This window comes from Sinocyclocheilus anshuiensis, unplaced genomic scaffold, assembly GCF_001515605.1.
Source record: "Sinocyclocheilus anshuiensis isolate Anshui unplaced genomic scaffold, SAMN03320099.WGS_v1.1 scaffold437, whole genome shotgun sequence".
Taxonomy (NCBI): domain Eukaryota; kingdom Metazoa; phylum Chordata; class Actinopteri; order Cypriniformes; family Cyprinidae; genus Sinocyclocheilus; species Sinocyclocheilus anshuiensis.
In genome coordinates, this window is record NW_015539902.1 from 73,216 (window position 1) to 98,329 (window position 25,114).

Genomic DNA, 25,114 nt, shown 5'->3' on the forward strand with positions numbered 1-25,114 from the left:
TATATATCCTGTTTTTTCAGTACTGGCTGTGTCACCAAAAAACAGCAAAAATGCCCCCTAAAAACACCCTTTCTCTTCATTCAGGCTCTCACACCACGACAGTCATTTGCCACGGAGTTAAAACATGCTTGAACCCCTGTGAGGCAGAAAAGACAATGCATTCCTTAGCATGACACATGGTCCTGTTGACGCATGGGATCTGATCTTTTAAGCACTTTCTCTCACTTAACACATTTTTGCGCAGATGTTTTGGGAGTTGACGCAGGCGGCTTGATCAATGTTCTCCCTCTAACTCTCTTCGGGTGTTTGAATAATCACGTTCGTACTGAAAAAAAGAAAGCCTCTCGTCCTAGATTTCCCTGATGGAACGTTATGCAAATGATAAAGATCAGTCTCACACCAGCGTCTTTATTTGTGGAACTGTACCAGTGCAATAAAAGCAAAATCTATTAGAGAATCACTCAGTTATGTAAATTAAGCATTCAGATTTATTTAAGCAAACAAGCTCAAAAGATGCTGATGCTGCAGCTGACCTCATTTTTGCTGGAGTGAGCTGAAGACAGTGGTCAGAAATGCATGTTGTGTCCATTGTGTATGTGTACAGTTGAAGTGTAATCATAATCCGTATATGACCTAAAAACACACTTATGATTGAGATTATTATTATTAAGATCTCTCATGATCATCTTTTTACATGTCAGAGGACTGTGTGCAGTGATTTTGTTGTGTTAATCTCTATCCTGTAGATTTTTTGTTTGGTTTCAGTGACTGTTTTCTCATGTATTTCTTTTCAGAGATGTTGTGTTTCTGACTGCTTGTTTTTCTGTAAATCTAGGCAGTGATGCGTGATGTAAAGTGATAAAGTCTCAGTGGTCATTGTTTGGATGTCTGAAAACATGCTTGTTTTAAAGTACTTTATAAATTGGAGTGGGTAGTTGTTGTTTTTTTGCTCAAAGTAGAAATCACAAATCTTTCATGATAAAAAATATTATTTATATTATTTATTTATTTATTGTTTTTTTTTTGTTAGTTTAATTAAAATTAGGAAGTATATCAATCAAAGTGGAAATTAAAAATCAAAATGGAAATCCAAAATCCTAATTAAAACTTTTCCTAAATTATTTACTGTACATGCATAATTATTAAGCAAGTCGATATAGTATTGCAAAACACTTTTGCCACTATTGAGGTGGGATACGGGTAAGGTTAGGGACAAGTTTGGAGTTATGGATAGGTTTAAGGGTGGGTTAAGGTGTAAGGGATGGGTCAACAGTGTAACTATAAATGTAATTACATTCAGGTATTTTTTTAAATATAAGTACAATGTAAGAAAATGTATGTACACAATAAGTGTATCAAATTAGTAATTTAAATCTAAGTGCATAGAAGTTAAATCCACTTAATATAAAGTGGGACTGAGTTTTCTGTTTGTAAATATCTATACATTTCGAAGACTTAGAGTTCATACTTGTGTGTGTTTATGTGTCTCAAGTTCTTTCCATGATATCATGCAGCAGCATACACTGAACTACAGAGCAAAGTTAGAATTGGGAATCCAGTTAATTTCTAACAGTCAGGTTCTCAGAGACTGTGCTAAGTTAATGAAGGCTGAAACACATTCCCTCTTAATAGGAATCCCAAGCTGAAGTGTCATAAAATACATGAAATCTCCAGAACGATTTCCTCTCGGACCACTGTTTGAAAACATCTTCCAGAAACTGCCAGTAGTTTTGTGAGTTCATTTCAAGTCCATTTCCTAACCTGAAAGGTCAGTCTAGCTCATTTAATAGCAGCTCACACCATTACTTGTTCACAACCTTGCTGTTTTCTGACTTAAACTGGTGCTGGTCCCTCAAGAGTCACTTATGGCTGTAAAACAAAATTCATAGAAAAATGGAAAAGGTACTGGTAATTTTCTACCTGGACAATATCCATTAATTTTACTGAGATTTCCTTCAACACTAAAACAACACAGAATTCAAAATATGGGCAAAATACCTGTTAAAAATAAATAAGGAAAATTCTTTAGTATTAAAACAGTAGTATTTTTACAAACTTTTCTTAGAGTGCATATGTCCATAAACGTTAAATATTAATATTCTTCAATACATAACTTTTCTTTTTTCTCTTTTCTGGATTTTGAGAAGAAATCTGACATCGACTTCAGATTCACTGCTTACTATCTATAAGTTGAGCCACTAATATAATATACTACTACTATACTGCAATCAATTTGTTTTGACAAAGCAAATGTAGAAAATATTCTTTCAAAAGTTTAATATAAGAATTGTATAGTGTATAAAATACTATAAATTTCCTATAGGGGGCGGCACAGGTTACCCACTGAAACATCTTGCCCCACTCTCCATTGCCCTCATTTTTGTTTTAGTTTTTCCCAAAATATATGGATGATTTTGAATTAAAATTAGTTAAACTACCAACAGAGGGCATCGCTTCCTTTGTTGTCCAATGTATCCTCTGATGTAAAGCTTCACTGAGACATGTTCCTGTGATCATTATCCACACAAAGCTCATTTTGAAAACTCATTTGAGGTTTTGAATAGCATCTAGTGTCTTTTTGTGGATCTGTAACAAACTTAAGACTATACAGACATACCCTCACCAAAGAACTAAATATAATCTGCATGTGAAAAAGAAGTTTCAAGTGGAGAAGTAAACGACAATGAGATTCTGTCAGTGACGTACAGTGCAGATGCACACGCTCTTCATAACCCTGCAGGCTGCACACTCTCCCTCGGTTCCAGCTCAACTAGAGCTCAGTTGTGGGAGGATTCAATCATTCAACTCCCCAGAGAGCATGCTGGGAGCCCTCGGGGCTTTGACATGCGTTTAGACACAATCATACTACTGCCCCTCATCTTAAGGGTCAGAAAACATATTGAATTTTGTAATTGATAACTCACACATTTGTGTTTGGTACATTATGTGCACCAGGTCCACAGTATGCATCTAGGAAAAGCCATATTGGCTGAATTTTCATCGACTTGATCTGAAGATGGAAAAAAATCAACATTATATACAAGACCTCTTGGCTCAGTCTAGTTCTCCCAGTATCAGTAATTTTTTCCCGAAAGAGCTTTTTTCTAAGCCCTCTAATCTAATTTTTCCAATCCTGTTCCGGAGCTTAAAAATTTGTGGAAGTTGCAACACAATGTTCAGACTCAGATCCTGCAGGTAGAGTGCTGGTTTATAGGTACCCATGGCTGGTGTCTTTTGAATTGAGCATTTGCACTTCAACAGCCACTGGCAGAATCACAAAAAGAACCCGAATTCAAGCGCGCCTTGGTGGAAAGGGCCACTTCCTGTTCTCCTGTTATTTAAGGTGTAGCGAACCACAGAGAATGTACTTGTGTACTGTATATTCTCTGATAACCTCACATAACAGATGCTGTACGTGGGAGTATCGGCACTTCCTAGCTTCCACACCGCTATCTGAAGTTGCCCCACGGACTCCTGGCATTTGAATTGTAAACATCGACTTGCTTCCATATCTGTCATCTTCCCGTTTTTGAAAGTGTCTGTTTACCGCTGCCGTGGCTTTGCCGTGCCCTAGTCAAAATCAATGTTCATCAGAAGAGGCCAGAGGTCAAAGTGTGACTTGCGAATCCCACTTTATCGATCCACGGTGAATAATTTAAGCCGGTTGTGGGGTTTGCAGTAACAGGTGATGGCTTGGTTCTTTACAAGGTTAAGACGGAGAGGGAGGGGGTGAAGGAAAGCCAGAGCCAGATGGAGGATGTGGGGGAGAAGAGAAGCATGAAAGTGAGAAATAAAAGGAGTAGGCAGTTGAATGCTGGTGTGGACAACACAACGAGAGCGGCGTTCAAGGCTCTGTTTAGGGGTTGTGCTGTTTCTATTGGGCCTGCTCCACCGTTTTAGACCGAACAGAAGGTGACTGGGCTGGAACAGACAAATACGCAAAAACATGATCTCACTATTGTTCTGTTCACTTTAATTGGACCATATGGCAAACTGAAGCAGCTAACAGTACTTTGATAGAGACACCCTCCTTCTTTCCGTTAGCACATGCTGTTTTTTTTTTCCCGTGTTTTGGGTTTTGAGTGGGAAAAAAGGAAAATTATCAAATTAAAGGATTTAATAAATAAACCATGCATGTGACAAGAGATGAAAAAAATCTATTTTCTCACTGTGCTTTACTCTCAAGGGCTTTAATTCTGACTTGAGAAGAGATTTTTTCCATGCTAAATACTTTCTTCTATCTCAGTTTAATCTGAAGAGACAACTATAAGTAAGCCATTAGTTGGTTGATTTATCAAATAAAAAGTACGGTGTGTAAAACAGTGACTCTGTGGCAAAATCAAATATTTCTTTCTTTGCTTGAGATGAAAAATAGCACTTAATAGCTTTAATAGCATGCTGATAAATAAGGGTTACCATAGTTGTCTGATTTGTCAAGCAAAACTCATTTTTGTTTAGCAACTTGCTAACTTACAGAGCATTTATAAAAGTATGTGAACTCTGACTCTGGCAATATCAAAGATCTATCTATCCATCTATCCATCTATCTATCTATCTATCTATCTATCTATCTATCTATCTATCTATCTATCTATCTATTCGTCAAACACAATCTCAGCTTTATTTAGCAACTTAACAACTTACAGAGCATTTTTTTAAATTGTACAGTGTGTAAATACTTTGACTTTGTTGCACTATGAGAACATTTCCCTGTTTGTTTGAGCTGCCTGACAACAGCAGCACTGGCTCAACCAATAGCGCGAGTTTGGGCGGGGCTGTTTGTTTGTCTGACCAATAGAAGATGATGGGAGTGAAACAATCAGAGGAAACCTGTTGTGAAACAAACATTATTTGTGAAATTATTTTGCTTTTCAGTTGTGATGTAGGTTATTTGTAGGTTATTAGAATGCTAATTTGCTTTGGGTTCTCAATTATTATTATTTTTTAAATAAAGGCCTGTTCACAGCAAGGATGCTAACTATAACAATAGCTATAACGATTTAGTAATCATTCTAATTCAATGAACAATATCAGATTCCACTCGACTTAGCACTTGGGCATTTAAAGTGGCAGTAGCGATTGATTACAAGCAAAATTTACAACACAAGTCAAAACTTGTATAAAAACATTGAAAGTGGCACAGAATTGGTCTGCATAGTTGGTTCATTATACCAAATATCAAAGACTTCTTCACTCTGGTTCGAATATTACCATTAACCAGCAGTGTTATCTAGTGACCTGCATGAATCTAAGAGGCTTATGGTAAAATGAGACAGGAAATATTGGGGCTGATGTTTATCTTCTACGAGATTCATTTCCCATTAAATACTAATTATGATGGATCCAGTGCCGTACCCTCCTTACGTCCCAGACCCCTATCTATTAGGAAGTAATCTCTCTCAGTGTTTGGATTGTACTTAAAAAGTTATGCCTGAAACTGCCATCAGAAGTTTAAAGCAGTGGTAAAATAGGAGTTCTGCTCTTCATATTTTAACAGGAACAGCAATTACTTTTGTGAATGAGGCTGCAATTTTTATATCCATTGCCTACACCCCCCACCACCCTTATAATCCTGTTTAAACTCTGCACAAGCAATTACGCCATAGCCCACTGGTTCCCCTTTAATGCCTCTTTCATCTGCCCGCACCCAGTTTTCCATCATTTTGCCTGATTAAAAGATGGAGGAGTGAAGCAAATTATGAATAGGTTGCTGAACCAATGAAGTTACCCGGAAATAAGTAAAGTAGTGACATTTTAGGGTAAAAAGAGGTTGTTTAATTGTGTGTATTTGCGCTTGGGTGATTACAGTTTGTGTGTGTGGGTGGGTTGTTTTTATTACTAGCACTTTACACAAATATGCAACACTTTGGTGGCGGTGGCATTTTTTTAAAGCATTAGAGACAAATCTTATGTTTTTTTGTTGTGAGAACTATTAGATGTTGGATGAACTATTATCTAACATAAAATTAACCTAGGTTAAGTACATAAAATGGCTGTATCCTCATGTCAAAATGTATGTAACATTTAAAATCATGCAATGTTTAATTTTGAATGAATCTATTGATTTTATGTTCAATTTATTGTCATTAAACAAAGCTTGTTTGTTCAAAAGCTCTCTAATTGGATTTACTTCCGTACATATATTCATGATTTACATTTATATATTCAGTTTTCTATCTATATATTCAGACTTTTATCTATATTTTCCAATTTATGTTTATATATTCAGTATTATAACTACATATTCATATTTACTTCTATAGATTTACAATTTACATTTATATATTAAGATTTGTATCTATATGTTCAAATTTTATATAATTATTTCTTGTTTGGCCCTTCATACCAGTCTATGCTTGAATTAAAATTTGTATACTATAATTTATTTATTTATCTAATGCATATATATGTGTGTGTGTGTGTGTGTGTGTGTGTACATGTATATATTGCTCATATTGTGTACTTTGACCTCCTGAGGTCAACATTTGTAGGAATGTTTATGTTTTCGTGGGTCTTTGTTATTGTTTTGTTAAGGGCCTTAACCTCTTGTGTTGACCTCTGTTAGGACATCCCAGTGCAGGGCTGTGTTACAGGAGGTCGTGCTCTCGACATTAGCTTGAATAGAGCAGCACATGAATCACACAGATCACTCTTTATACTCAGATGATTGCATAATGGCTGTGGCATGTTTGATTTCGCTCTCCTGTGCATGTATGACCTTTAAATGAATTTCCCTGCACTGGGTTGAATATAACCATCACTTATTTCAGACAGGCGAGGGAGCCAATGACGAGGGGGTCATATATCATAACTGTCTGAGCTGGCATGAGAGCAGAGAAAGTAATTGTGCTAAAGTGATATTTTGTCTGCAGTTTTGAATGACAGCATCACATTAGCGGTCTTTAGTAGCAAAACTTTTCCTCCTAAAACACTCTTCAAATTGCTATCAACCTTTTACTGTGTGTGGAAGTATATTGCAAAGCAATGAACAGGAATGAAGCAAAAATCAAAGGCCTATACACCTAATGCCTGTTTTTGGCAGGACATGTAACATTTTAAAACAATAAAAGTCTGTAAATCATTAAACATTATAGAATTGTATATAAATATTATATAATGTTATTATAAAAAAACATTTAAGCATATATAAATATTTTTGTCATGTCAACCCAAAACTGCAAGAAATAAACGAAATCATTTATTATCAATTGTCATTTGTATTTACATGAATATATATGTTTTAAATTATTTTATTTTATTTTATTCCATTAATGGTTCTGGAACTACATTGTGTTTTCCTCTTGTTAGTGCTCATGTACTATAATGATAATTCACAAGTAACGTAAAGATCTGAGAAGCACAGATCATTGGAATATGCTAATCAAGTTCTAGTCATCTTCACTAGCAGTGTATAAGTCACTACCTGTTTAAATAAACATTCTTAAACACTGCTCATCATCCCAGTGTGACTTGGTTGGTTTGCATTTGCATTCCAAGGGCTTCCTCCGAGCACTTCTTCTCTGATTAAAACATCTGGCCATTGTGTAGTTCTACCTGTACATCTGTTGAGAGCGAGAGCTCTGCACGAATCTTCATCACAGAGGTAGCTGACAATCACTCTGACAGGAAGAGAGAAAGATGGAGGGAATGATTTATTAAAGCTGGAGAAATAGCCCGCAGACCACGTCCAGACCATCTGTATCATTCAAGACCATGTTTCCACCTTCGCAAAGAGCTGTCCATTTCAGTGATACCGCTGCGCCGCAGAACATTCCTTGAGAAAAAAAAAGACAACGTTAACAGTGAGATTGCCCGCCTCCACCTGCCACCAAAAAGTCAGCAAGCACTTCCTTTTCTTCCAGCTCAGCATTATGTTTTTTTTCCCTGTCTTGACTTACCTGATAAGGTGATCCCAGACACATAAGATAGAGGTTTGGCTCTTGTGTAGCGGTAAATCACCGAGGACCCCAGCTGACGATAATTAAGGTTATTAGACATAAATACGTATGTGAGCCACAGGGACTCGTTCTGGAGTGATGGCAGGTGTCGATGCTACTGCGAGTGTGGCGTTTAAAAATATTTCCTCTTAAAATATCTCCCTTCTGACATTTGTCTTTGCACTCTCTGGAGTCGGAGCCCACGGAGACGGCAAAGAAAGACCAGGCACATTTGTGCAGTCATGCAGCTCATTTTCCAACTCTGTATTCTCTATGGTGTGCATTAAATGGGGAATGCTGCACAACAAAGTTTCATCCCTTAATATGAGCCAAAATCACCTTTTAAATGGCATAATGCTTAGTGTACACATTAAACAATGAGACGTTTAGTTGCATTACCATTTTAAAGTTGTAAAAAAATGTGTTCTGGCTAATTTGAATGAATGTGATATGGAGGATTGTTACTGTCATGTCACTGCTGTTAGAAAGCTGTCACTGCTTATTATGAAAAGCTAGCAGAACAGGAAGATTCCCGCTCTGTCTAATTTTAGACTAAACCCTGCCTAGTAGGGTTGGGAAATGAGAAGCAGTTCTTATTCTGAACTGGTTCCATTAAAATAATAATAATAATTGGAACGCAATGATTTTTATGACATTTGGTTCCACAAAAAATAAAAAAAACATCTGTATTTTTGTTGCGGTTATGCAAAATGGCATAAAATATGCATAAATATGGAGTGTGAAATATATGAAATATGGAATGCCTCAGAGCCATATTAAACTTTGGACTTGACATGATTTTATTTTATTTTATTTTATTTAAATTTTGCATGACAAAGAACAAGCAACTTTTGCTTTAATGATGAAACCTTAATTGGAAAATGTATTTTGGAATTTCTTGCAGTGGTTCGCTTAATGCCAATTTAAATGTATATATCTTTTAGTATTTGTTATGTAATATAATTTATTGTTGTATAAATTCACATATATAATAAATTATAATAATATATAAAAATTCATCAAAATATTTGTATTAAATGTGGTTTATATTTTTAATTATATAAATTACATATAATTTTATTTTATTTTAGTAATTTTTATTTTATAATTTTTAATTTTTAATTTAAATTTGATTTTAATGTATTTATTTATTTATTTTTGGTGTATGACAAAGAACAAGCAACTTTTACTTTAAGGATGAAACTGTAATTGGAAAACTTATTTTGGAATTTCTTGGAGTGGTTCGCTTAATGCAAATTTAAATGTATATATCTTGTAGTATTTTTATGTAATATCATTTATTGTTGTGTAAATTCACATATATAATTATAATAATATATAGCAATTCATCAGAATATTTGTATTACATGTTGTGTATGTTTTAATTTGTATATAAATCAAATTATAAATTTAAATTAAATGATAAATTAAATTTTTATAATTTATATTTAATACATTTTATAGATTTATTATACAGATTTCATTGCATACAATACATTATTTTGGTTTGTTAATTCCCTGCTTCAAATGGTTGTATAGTAATCAGTGTGTTAAAATACGACTTTTAATGAAGTGTCAAATGGAAATTAGTAAAATGTGTGGGGATTCTGATATGAGCTTCATGGATGAATCCATTTCAGAGCTAATAAGGAGTAACTAGTGTAGGTGGTTATGTAATGTTCCTGCATAACATAAAATTCATACTGAACTTCTCCTCCTCACTCCTCATCTGTCTTTCCATGAGGAATCAATGGCTGTTTATGAGGTGTTTGATTTTCTTCTTGGTAAAGGACAATGTGAATGATGATTCATATGGCTGAGCTTTGCTCCGTCTGCCTTGACCTAGACTCAACACAAACACTAGGGCCTAATTGTCCATTCTAAAAATGAGATGAATGTCATGATTTGTGGAGAGTACTGTATGTACACTTTTCTCAGTACACTGAACCTTGAGAATGAATTGGTATATCATAAACAATATACAAGGCGAATAATCCAGTAGGTCTTGGTTAGATCAAACTAAATGGGAGAGTTTTGATGAAAGTGGCTGGAGTGTTTATCGGTGTATGAAACTCTTGTGGATCATTACTGAACCCTTTCCATATGGGATTTTGAGAGTGAAAAGAAGAATATTTCAAAAATCTTTATAAATGTTTACAATATCTGTTAATAAAGGTTAAAATTAGGCTTGAGTTATTGAACCACTAACACCTTCCGCCTTTGCAGGTTACAGTATGTGATTTCTGCTCCATTCTTTCTATGCTGTAAATGGAAAAAAAGGAAAAAGCCAACTAGTTGTTCAGGGTGCTTTTATTCCATGGCATTAGACCCTTTTGGTTGAGATAGTTAACCTTCTCAGAGTGACTCAGATAATCGTCCTACCAATGGTTTGGTCAGACCTCCCCGTGCAGCCAATTAAACCGTGTCACACTGGAAATGTGCGGGAAGGAGGTATGGTAAATGAAGATCGATGAAGAGGAAGCTGTGGCCGTTATTTATAGGCCTTAGATGGTGGTTAGGCCTGACCTGCAGTTTACCCTATGACCTGTTGTTCCTGACCAGTGGCAGAACTGTGGAGAATTGCACCGTTTTAGGTTTGAGTGCTCTACATTACAGTGTATGTAGGGTGGGCTTCGTTTGGCGTGGGATTGTAACATATAGTGTGTTATAGTGTGCATGATTTGAAACACAAAATAGATTTTTATGTTTTCTGAGGAAAAGGTTAGTGTGGCTTTTCTTTGGAAAATACATTAATATATACAGTATATATCAACTCAAAAGTTCAGGGTTACTAAGAATTGAGTTTTGTAAAGAAATGAATACTTTCATTGAGCAAGGAAGCATTATATTGATCAAAAGTGGCAGTAAAGTCCTTTGATATTATATTTGTATTTCAAAAAAATGCTGTTCTTTTAAACATTCTAATCATACTTTAATACTGTGTTGTTACTTCGATGATCCACAGCTGTTTTTTTTTTTCTTTTGGATAGTTGTTCATGAGTCTCTTGTTTGTCCTGAACAGTTAAACTGCCCACTGTTCTTAAGAAAAATCCTTCAGGCCTCACAAATTCTTTGGTTTTGCAGCATCTTTTGTGTATCTGAAACCTTTCCAACAATCACTGTGATTTTGAGATCCATCTTTTCACACTGAGGACAACTGAGGGACTCATACATAACTATTACAAAAGGTTAAAACATTTACTGATGCTCAAGAAGGAAACACGATGCATTAAGAGCCGGGGGGTGAAAACCTTTGAACAGGATGAGGATGTGTACATTTTTCTTATTTTGATTAAAGATCATATTTTTTTATTCATTAAGTACTGCACTTCAGAAGCTACATAAATACATACATGTTTCCCAGAAGACAAAATAAGGACAAGTTGTAACATATAGTGTGTTATAGTGTGCATGATTTGAAACACAAAATAGATTTTTATGTTTTCTGAGGAAAAGGTTAGTGTGGCTTTTCTTTGGAAAATACATTAATATATACAGTATATATCAACTCAAAAGTTCAGGGTTACTAAGAATTGAGTTTTGTAAAGAAATGAATACTTTCATTGAGCAAGGAAGCATTATATTGATCAAAAGTGGCAGTAAAGTCCTTTGATATTATATTTGTATTTCAAAAAAATGCTGTTCTTTTAAACATTCTAATCATTAAAGAATTCAGAAATCAGGAATAAGTTACATTTTAAAATATATTAAAGTAGAAAACAGTTGTTTTAATTTGCAATGTTTCACAGTATTACTGTTTTTACTATATTTTGGTCAAATAAATGCAGCCTTGGTCAGCATAATAGATTAGACTTTTTTCAAAAACAAAACAAACAAAAAAAATCTTACAGACCCTGCACTTCTGCAGGTTATATTGATACACCAGTGACAAGTAACTGTCATTATAAGTAAATTGATTTGTTTAAAATACTGATTCATTCAGGAACTACACAATTTAAACAATTTTGATTCAATTCTTTATGAGTAAGTCATTAAATACATACTATTTTATATATATATATATATATATATATATTAGTGCTGTAAAAATTAACCCGTTCAGAAGTTTACATATACTTAATTCTTAATACTGTGTTGTTACCTGGATGATCCACAGCTGTTTTTTTTCTGTGATAGTAGTTCATGAGTTGCTTGTTTGTCCTGAACAGTTAAACTGCCCACTGTTCTTAAGAAAAATCCTTCAGGCCTCACAAATTCTTTGGTTTTGCAGCATCTTTTGTGTATCTGAAACCTTTCCAACAATCACTGTGATTTTGAGATCCATCTTTTCACACTGAGGACAACTGAGGGACTCATACATAACTATTACAAAAGGTTCAAATGCTCACTGATGCTCCAGAAGGAAAAACGATGCATTGAGAGGCAGGGGTGTAAACTTTTATAACTGAATAAAGATATGTACATTTTTCTTATTTTGCCTAAGTATCATATTTTTTTTCATTTAGTACTGCCCTTCAGAAGCTACAGAAGTTACTTACATGTTTCCCAGAAGACAAAATAAGTTCAATTTTTCCTGATCTTCAAATTCAAAAAGTTTTCACCTCCAGGCTTTTAATGCATCTTTTTTTTAACATCTGGAGCATCAGTGAGCGTTCAAAACCTTTGTAATAGTTGCGTATGAGTCCCTCAGTTGTCCTCAGTGTGAAAAGATGGATCTCAAAATCATATAGTCATTGTTGGAAAGAATTAAAAAATAATTTGTGGGACCTGAAGGATTTTTTTCTGAAGAACAGCGGGCAGTTTAACTTTTCAGCTGTTCAGGACAAACAAGTGAATCATGAACAACTATAAAAAAAAAAAACAGCTGTGAATCATCCAGGTAACAACTCAGTATTAAGAATCAATGCATAAAGGAGCAGTTATAAAAGTGGAAATTTCACAAAAATTTTGAATGAAGAGACTTTATGATATAGATGTTCATTTTAAAACACATTCATAAATAATGAAAACGAAAGTAAAAGGTACATTACCTGAAACCCTTAAAAAAAGAAGTCTCTGTAAGGCATGAAATGAGCTGAATGTTAATTGTCAGCCATGCCCTAATGACTAGCCTGGTTCACCAGAGCGAGGCTGGCACTGAGAGGGAGAGCATGTGAATCCAGCGCTCCGTCACCCTCTCAAGCCCAGACTCAATGACTTTGAAATTCTAATGGGTATTATTTGCAAAGGGCACCTACATTTGTGTGACACCACTCCAAAAGACAAGGTGATTTTCAGCTAAGCTGTAATCCTTCTGCGCCGTGCGCCACAGAGGTTCGCCGACTTCAGATCAGTGTGAACACAGCGGACCGGTCACACTTCGTTTTTACCAAAGCAAATCCAAACGATTATTTAATTGTTCATTAATTGCGTGGTTGTAGTTTCGCTTGTTTCTAATTTTGGTTGCGCCGTGGATTGCAACAAGGTGACTGTCATGCTTTTTGAAGATGCAATTAGAGCACAAGTTTGTGTGGTATGAACGTGTTGCTGGAGGACTGGAGCCGTCTTGCTCTTGTGCCACATACTCATGTTTTTAAGTTTAAGTCTCTTGGTTAAACTGCAACACACTTTTCCTCAATTAGTGTTAATCACAGAAACATATGCGGAAAGGTTTTTATATTTGTCCAGGACAGGCCATATATAAATATATCCATTAAATATTAATGATACGCTAATCAATAATATCCGAGAATCTACGTGAGCAGAGCCAACCAATTGTTTACCATGTTTTTCGACCAGTATGTTACTAATTCAACCTCATCTGCAACTATTTACGGATGTCTGGGTGGACGTGAGTAACGGTGGGGCCAGAAGGATGCCTCGGGTGGTTTGGCCTTGTGTTAGACAGACCAGTAGAGAGGTAATTTGCTCCGCTCAGCTTGGTTCAGCCTGACTGCCATCACTGCAATCTGAATATCATGAGTGTACGATCTTATGAAGAGATGCAGAAAATCATATCAAATAGTGTAGCCTCTCATATTGCTTTCATCACATTGTGAGTGAGAATGAGAGACAGAGAAGGACAAAAGCCCAGGCAACAAGATAGAAATTTTGTGTGTGTTTGCACAGCAAATGGTCACAGCAAGAAGAAACAGTAGTGAGTCCTGACAATGTCAATAGTTTTTTTTTTTTACCCATTTCAGAGACATAGAAGAGGGTTCCAGTTCCCTTAACAGTTGTTCCAATACCTATTTCAAAGCCCAGAGAGAGCAGAAGTACACAGATAGCATGCATCTTCCTGTGCCTTCTGAGACATGCTGGATTTTAAAACTGGGACTCGTACCTGGATGAATACTTTACACAAGGAACACTTCTATTTTCCATGTAAAGTATTCTATAACATTTTATTATTTGAACTGGAACAGGATGCTGGTTCATAATCCATCAGCTACTTTATTCCAGACAGTTGAAAGGTTAATGGTAAACTTAAAGCAGAGAAAGTATATTATATTTCTATATATACTTCTATATATATTGGATTAAGAAAATCTCCCTCTATTTATGTGTGTGTGTGTGTGTGTGTGTGAGGGTGTTTTATTTTTCCTTTGCTATATATTCATTATACTGTACATGTGTGGTAAGTATATCAATTGTAGAGCCTGATCTCATGACAACGTAGCTGTGGGAACTTTTTTGCAAGACGTGAAATACGTAGAAATACGTAGCACCATGTACGTTTCTTGACATATTCGATGTGAAATGTCCACTGAGTGGCGCTAATAAGTGTTAATTTTTTTTCCCTGGAAAGTTTTGTGACATATTTGATGTGAAATGTCCACTGAGTGGCCCTAAAAAAGTGTTCGTTTTTTCCCTGAAACAGATGAACGTATATATGGTACGTTTTATGTGACGTTGGATTTGTACGTGTCACCGCAGTTCTGACTTGAAATGTCCTTTGAGTGGTGCTATAACTCTAATTCTACGTGACATTTTAAAATAATGTACCATCTGCACTACACCTAAACCTAGTATGAACAAAAGCGAATGTGACTTAAAAACACAATCGCAAGCATGCCATTTTAGCTTTTTTTCGATTTGTCATCTTTCAGCTCTTTCGTCATGAGTCATGATTTTTATGGGATTCGTACCCAAGGATTCCACATCCTAAGTCCAATTCTGTGCCGGCTGAGCTACCGAGCAAGCTTATTACGTCCGGAAAGTGAAACATATGGAGCTGTAATCATAACTCTGTACGAAAACGATTAAAAGTGCTCACTGTTTTACCACCTCTAGTGTTCATTTCTGTTGGAAGCTGCAGTGATATGTACTTATTGGTACATATTTCGCATTTTGAGAAAAAGTTCCCACAGGTACGTTTTTGTGGTATGTTTTCGTCATGAGATCAGGTTGTAATTGCATGGTTCATTTATATTTAATTTCATATATACTGTTCATAACAAAATGTATTCTATAATTCAATGACAAATATAAGAATTTTTTTTTTTAATTTAATGTTTTTCCTTACATTCTCAGAAAAATAATGTACAAAAGCTGTCAGTGGGGCAATACCCTTCCAATTTACCCCTAAATAGTGCATGTTGGTGCCTTAAAGGTACATACATACTGTACCTAAAGTGTACATATTTGTACCTAATTGGTACTGCCTCAGTGACTGCTTTTGTGCCTTTTTTTCTGAGAGTGTAGAGACCATTTAATGATTGTCAAGCTTCTTACATGCCTTTTTACCATGCTTAGATGTCATTTTAAAACTTGTGAACTAATTTGTTAAATGAATGACAATGCTTTACGGGTTTGTGTTTTGCCCTCATTTTGAATATAATTACCACTGCCTCATAGTTCAGTAGCAAGTTTTATACATTGCTTTTATATATTACAACATAATCTGCAATGAATGTTCCATACAAATTATTCAAAAGATAATTATACGTCTATGCAGACTTGAAATTGTACTATTGTTACACAGAACATCAATCCGTTTGATTTCAAAAGATCAACATTCCAAAAGGAAAATTCAGCTTTTTTATATACAGTATATAATCCCTTTCAAGCCCTATCATTTAAGCATTGCAGTGAACTGAATCTCTTATATTTTGCTAAACTTTTAATTAAAGTGACTTTATTTTAGTCAGTGGATGTAATACTGTACATACTTTTGATAAAAACATTTATCCAGTGGGAAAGCAATACTTTTCTGAGTGGCCTGTAAAGTTCGTTCACCTCACGATCCAGCCAAGAGGCTGAGGGATCTCCATAGTAACGCAAACCCTCACCATGTGATGTCGAGTTTTGTGGTTAAAGGGAGCAAACTAATGCCTTATGGCACAAATCAGCCCATGAACCGAAGCGCTGTTTCAGCTATGAGTTCAACCTAACAAAGTACTCACACTTCCGAACCTCTTGTTCCTCCAAACATTGAAATTTTCTTCACCATTATATTTCAGAGCTGTGAAGATCTCCTAATGAAATAATTGATTAGCACTCTGTGCGCTTGAAGACTTCAAAATGAATGAAAATAACTCAATCACCCTCAATATGCACTTAGGGAAGTGAAGCACTTACAATCAGAAACTGAAGTGAGAGCGAAATGTGTACACCGTACATCCAGCGTGTTACTTTGAAACATAAAAACAATCAAGTTGTTCCGTCCGTCTGTGTTGAGAGTGTATGCAACACCCTGACTCACATACAATGACTCTGTAATGGTGTGTGTGTGTTTGGGACAAAAATCAATACATCCTTACTGTCCAGGTAGCAGCAATGTTCTGTCTTGGCTGTACACTAACTCCCTGACAGTAATGTTATTTGGAGGTAATCCAGTGTTATATATTATAGCTTTTTTTTTCCTCTATAGACCTTCGATGCCAAATCAATCCCTCTCTCCAAAGTAAATTAATAATGAATGCCCTCTCTTGTTCATGTCATGAGGTAGCCAGAGGGGGCTGCGGAAAGATTTATTTTCATAACCGCACTTGGTCTGATACCCGATATATTTTTGTCCTCCACAAGTACAGTGGGATATGCTTGATGCACTGCTAGCTGAAATAGAGTTGGATTCATGACTCCAATGCAACGTGAATGAATAACCGAAGTAATTCTAAACTAACTAAAAAAATCCAGCGACAACATGATGACATTGCAGTAAAAATGAACTCCTCATAATCCGTACTACAATGACAATAGTCGAACATCCCATAATGATGATGCAAAAAAACAACACTTATTTTCACAAAGCGCATGTATTTTGGTGTCAGGACAAAAATGGACGAGGGCCGTGCTTGTTTATTCCGCATTCTTAATTTTCCCCGCCCTTGGATGCTTTTCATTGCACTGAAAGGGTAGACACTTTATTTGGATTAAATTGGTTTGCTGTCTGCTCTTCTCTGATAAGGGAATATACTGTAAGGAGTTATTTATTAATTTATGTATTTGTTGCATTGTGCTGATTCAGTGTGGCGCTTTGAACATGCAGCTCAGACATGCTCTAGTGGCCGGAGATGCTGCGCTACAGGTTTCCAGAAGGTTCTGACTGCTCAAGGTTAAGACTGATTGAATTGGATTCAGCCTCAGTGTCTTACCAAGAGGTTGTTATTATAATGCACAGCATTTTATGGTCATGTTGTAAATAATAATTTAATGCCATAGCTGAACCAATAACGTGCAGTCACCACAGTGCACATCGACTTAAAGGGATATATCACCCAAAAATTAAAGGAATAGTTCACTCAAAAGTTAATATTTGCTGAAAATTTACTAACCCTCAGGCCATCCAAAATGTAGATGAGTTTGTGTCTTCATCTGAGAAATTTATTACATCACATTCATGCAGTGAATGGGTGTCGTCAGAATGAGAGTCCAAACAGCTGATAAAAACATCACAATAATTCACAAGTAATCTACACAACTCCAGTCAATCAATTAACATTGAAGTGAAGTGAACAGCTATGTGCCTGTAAGAAACCAATCCATCATTAAGGTGTTATAACTTTAAACAGTTGCTTTTGGCCAAAGTCCATAATACAGTTTAAAAGTCCATCCCCTGTTGTCCTCTCACATCAAAATTAGGGGTGCTTCGATTGATCGGCTACCGATCGCTATCGGCCGATAATCGCTTTGGGATGATTGATCGGCAGTCTCTAAAAAGGCCGATCTCAAAAAAACGATCTCAAGCTGATGACGCTGCCGTGAGAAGGTTTGGCACGACATGCAGCGGCACTGTCTCAGTCTCTGTCCGGCGCGGGTGAAATCATTGTAATGCTGAAGGTGAGGTACTCAGTGTCACATCGTCACGAAATCGTCATAAAGTTTATAAATTGCATTACTTTTTAATTCTTGCCAGTGTTTAACCATTCAGCGCTCGTGCGCTCTCCTGGAGACCGTGCGTTCATGCCCACTCGCAGAGCACACACATAATGCCAGGTTCACATTACTCCGTTTGCAGTGCGTATGTGGTGCGGATTTTTTCTGTGCTCATGTTAACAGATTAATAAAGCGTGCACACTGCACACGGTTGCTGTCTGGCAGTGCTCTCCAGGAGCGGTGCGTCTGCAGCAGTGCAAAGATGGTTTCCGCACTAAGTCTATGTTTGCTGCGCTGCACGCGCTGAATTAAAGTAACAGTGCATTGCTTGTAGTAAATATGAACTTGGATTGACACGAAAATATAGTAATTACACCATAAATGCATATTAAAAGTCTACTGTGTTTCACAGTCAACACATATGGCTTTTTGGCTAGGTTTAAAGGGAAAGAAGATAAAGATAAAGAAAACTTTTAGATAAAAAAAGACAATAGTGAAAGCTGCTTCCCCTCTCACAAGAGACACCTAAGAGGGGAAGTCCCCCCATTTTCAAAAATGAAATTCCGGCCCTAAAAATCCTGCTTGAAGTATCACTATAAATAGTTGTAAATGATAAAAAGAAGGCTTTAAAAAGATCGGTACCTGTGATCGGTATCGGCAGATACTGCTTTCTGTGATCAGCGATCGGCCTCAAAAATCCTGATCGGAGCACCCCTAATCAAAATCCACCAACATGTTTGTTTAGAATGTTTTGGACTGTTTTTGCTTGTGAAGAGTTCTTGATCTGTGCAGATTTCTCTCCTGATTCAGATGAGGCGATTTTTTCATTGGATGAAGCAATATTATGGATGAGGACTTGTATTTTTGTCTGATGCAATGGTTTGAAGTTTGAAGTGAACAAAGAAAGTCTTCCTGGTTTGAGTGTGAGTAAATATTAAAGACAAATTTTTCATCTTTGGGTGAACAGTTCCTTCAAATACGTAGTCTTGCACATGTGCAGTCATCTGTGTGTACATGCAAGCACACCAGCCGTGTCCAGCGAAAGGCTATTTGAACAAGAATGCTCTTGTTTCCTCTATTATTTACCATATCATCCATGTCTACATGACGAATGTACGAGAGCTTTGCTCTTTGATCCCATAAACTGTGTTTCATCAGGGGTTTCGTTCAATTACAGGTGCAACAGCTGCTTTTGCTTTGCATTTTTTTTCTATTATTCCAGCTAACTTTAAATGCCCTTGAGTGTGCTTTGTTACCCTGTTTCACAACCTTGTGTTTTATACGCTAGCTGATGCGTCTCTTTCTGCTATTATGGTTGGCTCTGCCTTGCTTTTATTATATTCACCTAGGGATACTTTTATTGAAGCAGCGGATCAGCGGATCCCCAAATATGATTATTCTTAAAGGGGTCATATGATGCTATTTTAAAGATCATTATTTTGTGTATTTGGTATAACAGAATATGTTGACATGCTTTAATGTTCAAAAAACACATTATTTTTCAAAAACTGTATATTATTGTAGGTCCTCTATGCCCTGCATACACGTCGTTTTCAACAAAGCCCCCTCCTTTGACAAGCGCAGTCTGCTCTGATTGGCCAGCTGACCCAGTGCATTGTGATTGGCCGAACACCACAAGCACACGTCGGAAATGTAACGCCCCTTACCATAATCGCGAGCTTCAGCTTTCAAAGTAAATATCAAGAAAGTTAATAATGTCGTTAGTTTTACCATCAGTTCAAGCCCGAAAGGGCAACAGAGTCGCGTGACAGACACAGTGATGATCCAGTACACAAGCCGCAGTTAAGACAGCTGACGTGCTATGATTTCTGACAGACAGTTCACTCTCCTGTGATGTGACCCTGTTCCCCTCACACACACACACACAAACACACACACGACGCGTTACTCTGCGCTGCGCAAAACTCTGCATTTGAACAGTCAATAGCAAATACTTAAACTAATAACAAAACATACTTACAGTCGCTGATTCAGAATCGCCAGATTGTCATAGCAAAGTCGGAATTGACCCGTTTTTTTTTTTTAGAAATAGCCTTTGTGCACAGCCAGCCTTGTACTCTTCTAGGTTCAAAAAACTGTCCTCCATAAAATGCGTTGCACAAATTCGAACATCTGGGTTGTGCTGTTCTATTGAAAATAAATCTTAACCAATGATTCCTAATTGCATCTACTTCCGGAAGGCCAAATAAAGTGCTTTTGCTTTCGCACTGAAACACAGCGTCGCCCTGACATGGCTGCATCAACACTACTGCTGTTCCTGAAACCACGCCTTCTTTCTTTGCGTGCACATTTGGGCGGCATTATGCTAATATTTCCACTTAGTGACGTAGATATGTGGGGGCGTGTTAGAACGAGCCGTTTTAGGTAGGCGTGGTTGACTCTTAACTTTTATAAAGAATATCTCTTTGGATTTGAGACTTGAGTCTTTGCAACTTTACAGATCTTCTTTATGCACCAAGAGCTTGTAACACTTCAAAGAGAAAGGAAAAATTGAAATCGCATCATATGACCTCTTTAAAAAATAAAGGCAGCTCAGTATGTTCCAGTATAAAGACCAAGACCAATTTATACGGTAAAAAAAATGTAGGGAATATATTCATACTTCGTCTGAAATGGATACATTTATATATTTTTATTAAATTGTATTTTTTATTATAATCTAAATGAGCAATATTACACTCACAGCTGTGTGATATCACTCATATACAGTATATTAGTGCTGTCAATCGATTAAAAAATTAATCACATTTATTTCTGAAATTAATCATGATTAATCCCACCATTAAACATTAAAGTTTTAAAATATACTTTTATATTGCAATAATTTCACATTATGGCATCTTTTTTATGACTTTTTTGTGCTTGTAAAGACGTTCTGCATCTAAATAAACAAAATTCTTTTTTCAAGAAAAAAGAGACTGAAGCAGCAGTTGTTGAGTGGGGTGGCCAACCCTAGCTCCGCCCCTGTGTTAATTGACCATTCATAAAGACCCGCCCTCCTTAGTTACTGTTGCTGTCCCCGACAAACAATGCCACTCTCACACTACACACTATCATGTTCTCACGCAGTGAAAAATACATCGCAGAGCAAAGAAAAAACTGACAACGTGCTGACAGACAAAACAGAGCAGGTTACTTCTGGTATGAAACAAGATAAATAGATAGATAGATATCACACATTATCTGTATAAAATACTTTTATCTGTAGAATAAAATATATTTATATTTTTTATTTTATTTATATACAAATAATTGTGTTTATCTTACATTGTGCAGTTTTTTTTGTGCCACAGAAATCACACATTACCACTTTATAGCAAAGTGCAAGGAGAAGATAGATTGGAGAGGGGCGACTTTAATATTTCTGCGTAGGATGCCCTGCAGTGTATTATGAACCTGTCCACTGGGAAAAGTCTTGATCTTTCCACTGATCTCCAGCGTTCTCATTTAGTCTATTATAAGACGAGGTGGAGGCCAGTGCCGCAGTTTCCACTCTCATGAAAACGCCTTTGCTCGTACCCAGTACTTCTGCCCGCCTGCCAAGGGTGAAAAAAAGACACAAAGAAGCACATTTACCTCATCTGTCCCTGGTGCTTTGGATGTTGCCCTCCAGAAGCTAAAGTAGTTCAGCGCTGCGCCTCTCACAGAATCGACTAAAAAGAGCTCGTAAGCATTATGACCATAATGGACTTTAATGAGCATCGAACGCCTATTATTCGAATGTGCGCCAAAGATTTTTGGGCTGTGATGCTATCAGAGATAAAACAAAGATTGCATGAAAATTGTCCATGCGTTTTATTGAATGGTTAATCAGCCAAATAATCAATTAAGCGCATGATTGCTTTTGATTTTAATAGCCTTACAGTATATGAAGAGGGCCTATTTTGGCCTCTGCTGCTAACTGTTAGGCATAGCTGTAATTAGACACAGCATGTCCTCATTTAAGGAAGGTCTGTAAGTAATTAGAATCTAATTCCATTGTATCCGTAATAAGGAGAGATGGCATTGTCTAAGTCGAAATCACAAAAAGGCTGTTTCCCCCTAGCCAGTTTAGCTTTAAGTATTATCCGGGGGTCACTGAATTTAATAAACCCAATCTTCAGGAGGGTTTGGGGGTTTGATCGATGTCTTACCGTGTTGTTCTTCCTTGCTTAATATCTAGGGAATACATTCGTGCTTGCTTCCGAAACAGATGCAGTCTTCCGACGTACAGTACCGGGGGAACTATTTGAATGAATGTTAATGAATGTTTGAATTTATCTTAATTGATGGATACTGGTGCTTTGGTCACAAAGGGATACGCCGGTAATAATTCATAGGGGAACGTTTGTTCATAGCGCACATGCTAATGCTAAAGGTTGAGTATTCTCTTTGGTTCTCTCTCTTCTCTTGTAGTTGCTCACAAGGGGACTTTGTGACACACACAGCGTGGCTCAACAGATCAAGTATACTGTACGCCGGAGAGGATAAGTGGTCCGTGGACCCCCGGGTGAGTTTGGTTACTCTGAACCAGGATGAGTTCACCATCAAAATTGAGGATGTGGACTTGGCAGATGAAGGCCAATACATCTGCGCGGTGCAGACTAGCAGCAGACCCCGAACCACATCCGTGCACATCATCGTTCAAGGTGAGTTTGGAGTTTTCTGATGTGTCACGGTGTAGAGCGCTAAGGGCAAAAGCTTTCATGCGCTGTTGATTTATTTTTTAAAAGAGTACTTCATCCAAAAATGGAAGTACTGTCATCATTTACTTATTCTCATGTCATTATGTGTGGCTTTCTATCTTCTTTTCTGAATAAAATATATTGCAGAATATCTAGAGTGCTCTTTTCTGTAATGGGGATTGGAGCTGTGAAGCTCTAAAATGACAAACAGGACCATAAAAGGGACACAAAAGCAGTCCATATGGCTTCTGTGCTGTATTTCTAGTCTTCTGAAATCAGACAAACCGTTGTTTGAAATCGTCAAACTTGACGCAATGCGTCCTGATTATGAACTGAACTTAGTAGAGAGATTTTGAGCGAATGACAATTTACATTTTGGTCTTTATTTCACATAAAGCTATTGTATGACTTAAAATAAAATGCAATATCATGCCTAAGTTGTGCCGACCACTTTTATGGTGCTTTTTTTGTCACTTTTGGAGTTTGATAGTCCCGTTTCCCATTATAAGAAGTAAAGATGAGGTTGTATTAGTGAATTTTTCCAAGCAAAAAGATCAGCTGTCAGTAGTGTAGCAATGTATGAAGCACTGCTCACGTGGAAGTCACTTTAAAACTAAGAAGCATTCTGTTCGTTATCATGTGAGCTACTTAAACCCATTGTGAAATTTGTGTGAAAAAGTTTCCTAATTTATGCCGAAATTCCCTGCGTGAATTCCTGTTGCAAAAAAATAATTGCCTGCAGTCGCTGCACATTAACACTGTATATTCTACAGTATTTCTTTTGTATTTCCTGTAAGACAAAAAGTCTTGACAAGTTGAGGGTGAGTAAATAATGACAGAATTTACATTTTTAGGTGAATTATCCCTTTAGTAGCTTGTGCATGTTTGTGTGCACATGCATAAGGATGTGCAGTCTGGGTGTTTGTACAGGTATAATAGCATTTTTAGAGAGGCCATCTTACAGTATCGGTTAGAAACACCTTGAACTCCAGTTACGATATTAGGTATTTTAATGAAGTGGATAATTATGTAATTAATGCTGATTGTGTAAAACCTTGGGGGTGCATTTTTTGCTCCTGATTTGTGAGTCCAGAGTTAATATGATTGATGGCAGTGTCATTCCTGTGCAGTGATGCAGTAAGTCATAACAGTGCCGACCGGAGGTACTGTACACTGACTAGATATTTAGAGCACAGCATCTCGCCTCTGCAGAATTCCAGCTTTCATTGCAAAACTCATTCAGTAATACTGTGGGAATTTGTAATAATCTTTTTTTGGTAGTTAATTGTTCATTCCAGCACTATTTCTTCATTGAATGATTAATGATTGCAGAAAGGAACTGTGGAAAAAGTTCTTCTAAATTGTGCTGGTATGAACATTTAGGGTGGCCGAGATTTTTCCAAAAGGGGTCCTGGATCAGCATCCTTCAACATGGTTTTTGGGGTATGCTGGTATTTAGGGGCAGAACAGCCAATCAAGAGCCATGGAGATGAATGGAATGGGAATGCTGGGTAACTTTCTCCTGTTATAATTGTGCATACTATGGTGTAATATGATCTTGGCTTATTCACTATATCAATCTATTATTTTTGTCAGATCTTAGAGAATGTTTTTTTCTGGGCCAACAAAAAATGTTGCATTTAGAAAACTCATAGTGGATCCTAACCAACATGATCAGAATAATTTGTTAAAGTGAATGTTATTTCTTTCTACATGACAGAACAAGCCTTTGACTGTGTACCCTATTATATTGTAATTATGAATATTTTTCCCTAACTTTTTTTGGCATAAAATTAGTCTTAATATGAAACAAAACAAAAACAAACAAACTAACCTTTTTTTTTATTATATTTTATTTTATTTTATTTACTTTTTTGGCAAAAGTTGCCACAAACCCAAAAACTAGATTTTGTATTTATTTATTTATTTATGAAAAGTGAAAATGACGTGACATGTGGCCACGTATGGTGACCCACAGTGTTGGGGGTAACGCATTACAAGTAACGCGAGTTACGTAATCAGATTACTTTTTTCAAGTAACTAGTAAAGTAACGCATTACTTTTTAATTTACAAGAGAATATCTGAGTTACTTTTTCAAATAAGTAACGCAAGTTACTTTTTTTTCCAATTTATTGATTGACATCCCCATGTTGAGAGAAATCAGAAGATGTTACTGTAGTTCTAAAATAAATATGAATGTGCATTAATTAATCTCACTCAAAAAAAAAAAAAAA

At 36.4% G+C, this 25,114-nt stretch overlaps 1 protein-coding gene and 1 long non-coding RNA gene across 8 annotated transcripts in view; one reads left to right on the forward strand and one right to left on the reverse strand.

The window, feature by feature from the left end:
- The window catches only part of ntm (neurotrimin), an 86,306-nt gene that overhangs the window by 22,381 nt on the left and 38,811 nt on the right, over window positions 1-25,114 (forward strand). For all 7 annotated transcript variants that reach the window (XM_016482951.1, XM_016482954.1, XM_016482955.1 and 4 more), the window contains exon 2: window positions 22,611-22,843. In XM_016482951.1, coding sequence (XP_016338437.1) covers window positions 22,611-22,843 — 233 coding nt within the window. The remainder of the gene's footprint in view (window positions 1-22,610; window positions 22,844-25,114) is intronic.
- On the reverse strand, window positions 7,538-8,041 carry LOC107686110 (uncharacterized). The gene is made up of 3 exons (XR_001634019.1): window positions 7,899-8,041; window positions 7,724-7,774; window positions 7,538-7,619 (listed from the first exon to the last, which is right to left on the reverse strand). It is a non-coding gene; the product is annotated as an uncharacterized LOC107686110 (long non-coding RNA).